The 987-nt window shown below is 40.0% G+C and overlaps 1 protein-coding gene across 1 annotated transcript in view; it reads right to left on the reverse strand.

The window, feature by feature from the left end:
* Positions 1-872, reverse strand: part of LOC106878048 (cytochrome P450 4A12B) — a 27,827-nt gene extending 26,955 nt beyond the window's left edge. Inside the window, exon 1 of the mRNA XM_052968087.1 lies at positions 777-872. Coding sequence (XP_052824047.1) covers positions 777-872 — 96 coding nt within the window. The remainder of the gene's footprint in view (positions 1-776) is intronic.
* Positions 873-987: the final 115 nt, after the last annotated feature.

The raw sequence follows: 987 nt of genomic DNA on the forward strand, positions 1-987 counted from the left end.
AGAAGAGACAACTCGGAAGACCTTCAATCAGGTGGGAAGATGTTTCAAGACAAGTGCTTCAAATAACGTGGAGGAGAATGGCGAGAGCACGTGAGGGATGGACAGAATGCTGTGGCCAGCGGAACCGACTCGTCGCCAGACAGCCTGGCCGATCCAGGCGATTCAGATAATTCCAAAACTACAGTAAATTCTAACTTTAGCAAGCGTAATTCTGGATGGAACGCAAAGTACAGAGAGAGATCTTAGAATAGTAAAAAGAATTGTCTAAAATTTATTGAACTACAGTAGTAGAAATGACAGCAGAGCTAAACCACGACTTTGCCAACCCTCTGTCAACCAAAAGCGTTCGTAGTGAGATCCCTAAAGCTGGGTACTATGGGAGGGTCTGTAATCGCTGCACATTTCCTGTGATGCGGGAAAAATGGTATCTAGACTTTTAGACGTGGTCAATTCATCAATGGAACAATGTCATATCTTATTAATCATCAATCATCTTTTTCCCCACTTCGGGGCACATTTTCATCTGGAGAAAGCCGAGAAAAAGCATTCGATTCTAACTTCTTAGTCCCTACTATGCAGCATGGAAGTGGCTTTTTAGATCTATATCACAAAGTTAAAACCAATAATTATGTGAACATTTTGGTTGATCATGTCTCTCCTTTGGTACAAATATTACCTGATTGTAACGCAATCTTCCAGGACGACGATGCACCAATTCATACGGCTAATGGTATATAAAATAGTTCAAAGAGCTCAAAAATAATTAAATCACTTACCTGAACATAATCATCTCTAAAGACAAAAATGACTGGCGAGGGACCGAACCATACGCACAGTATACCATTTTCCCGGTTTTCATCTGCGAATCGCATAAGTTTTTTATAAACTTCTGAAATATAAAAAAAATCTGAAGTTGATGAATGTATTTACAACACAAAGACGAAATAATGTGTCAGGTACCTTTGGGCCTGCTCCAGAATGGTTCCT

This window comes from Octopus bimaculoides, chromosome 5, assembly GCF_001194135.2.
Source record: "Octopus bimaculoides isolate UCB-OBI-ISO-001 chromosome 5, ASM119413v2, whole genome shotgun sequence".
Classification (NCBI taxonomy): domain Eukaryota; kingdom Metazoa; phylum Mollusca; class Cephalopoda; order Octopoda; family Octopodidae; genus Octopus; species Octopus bimaculoides.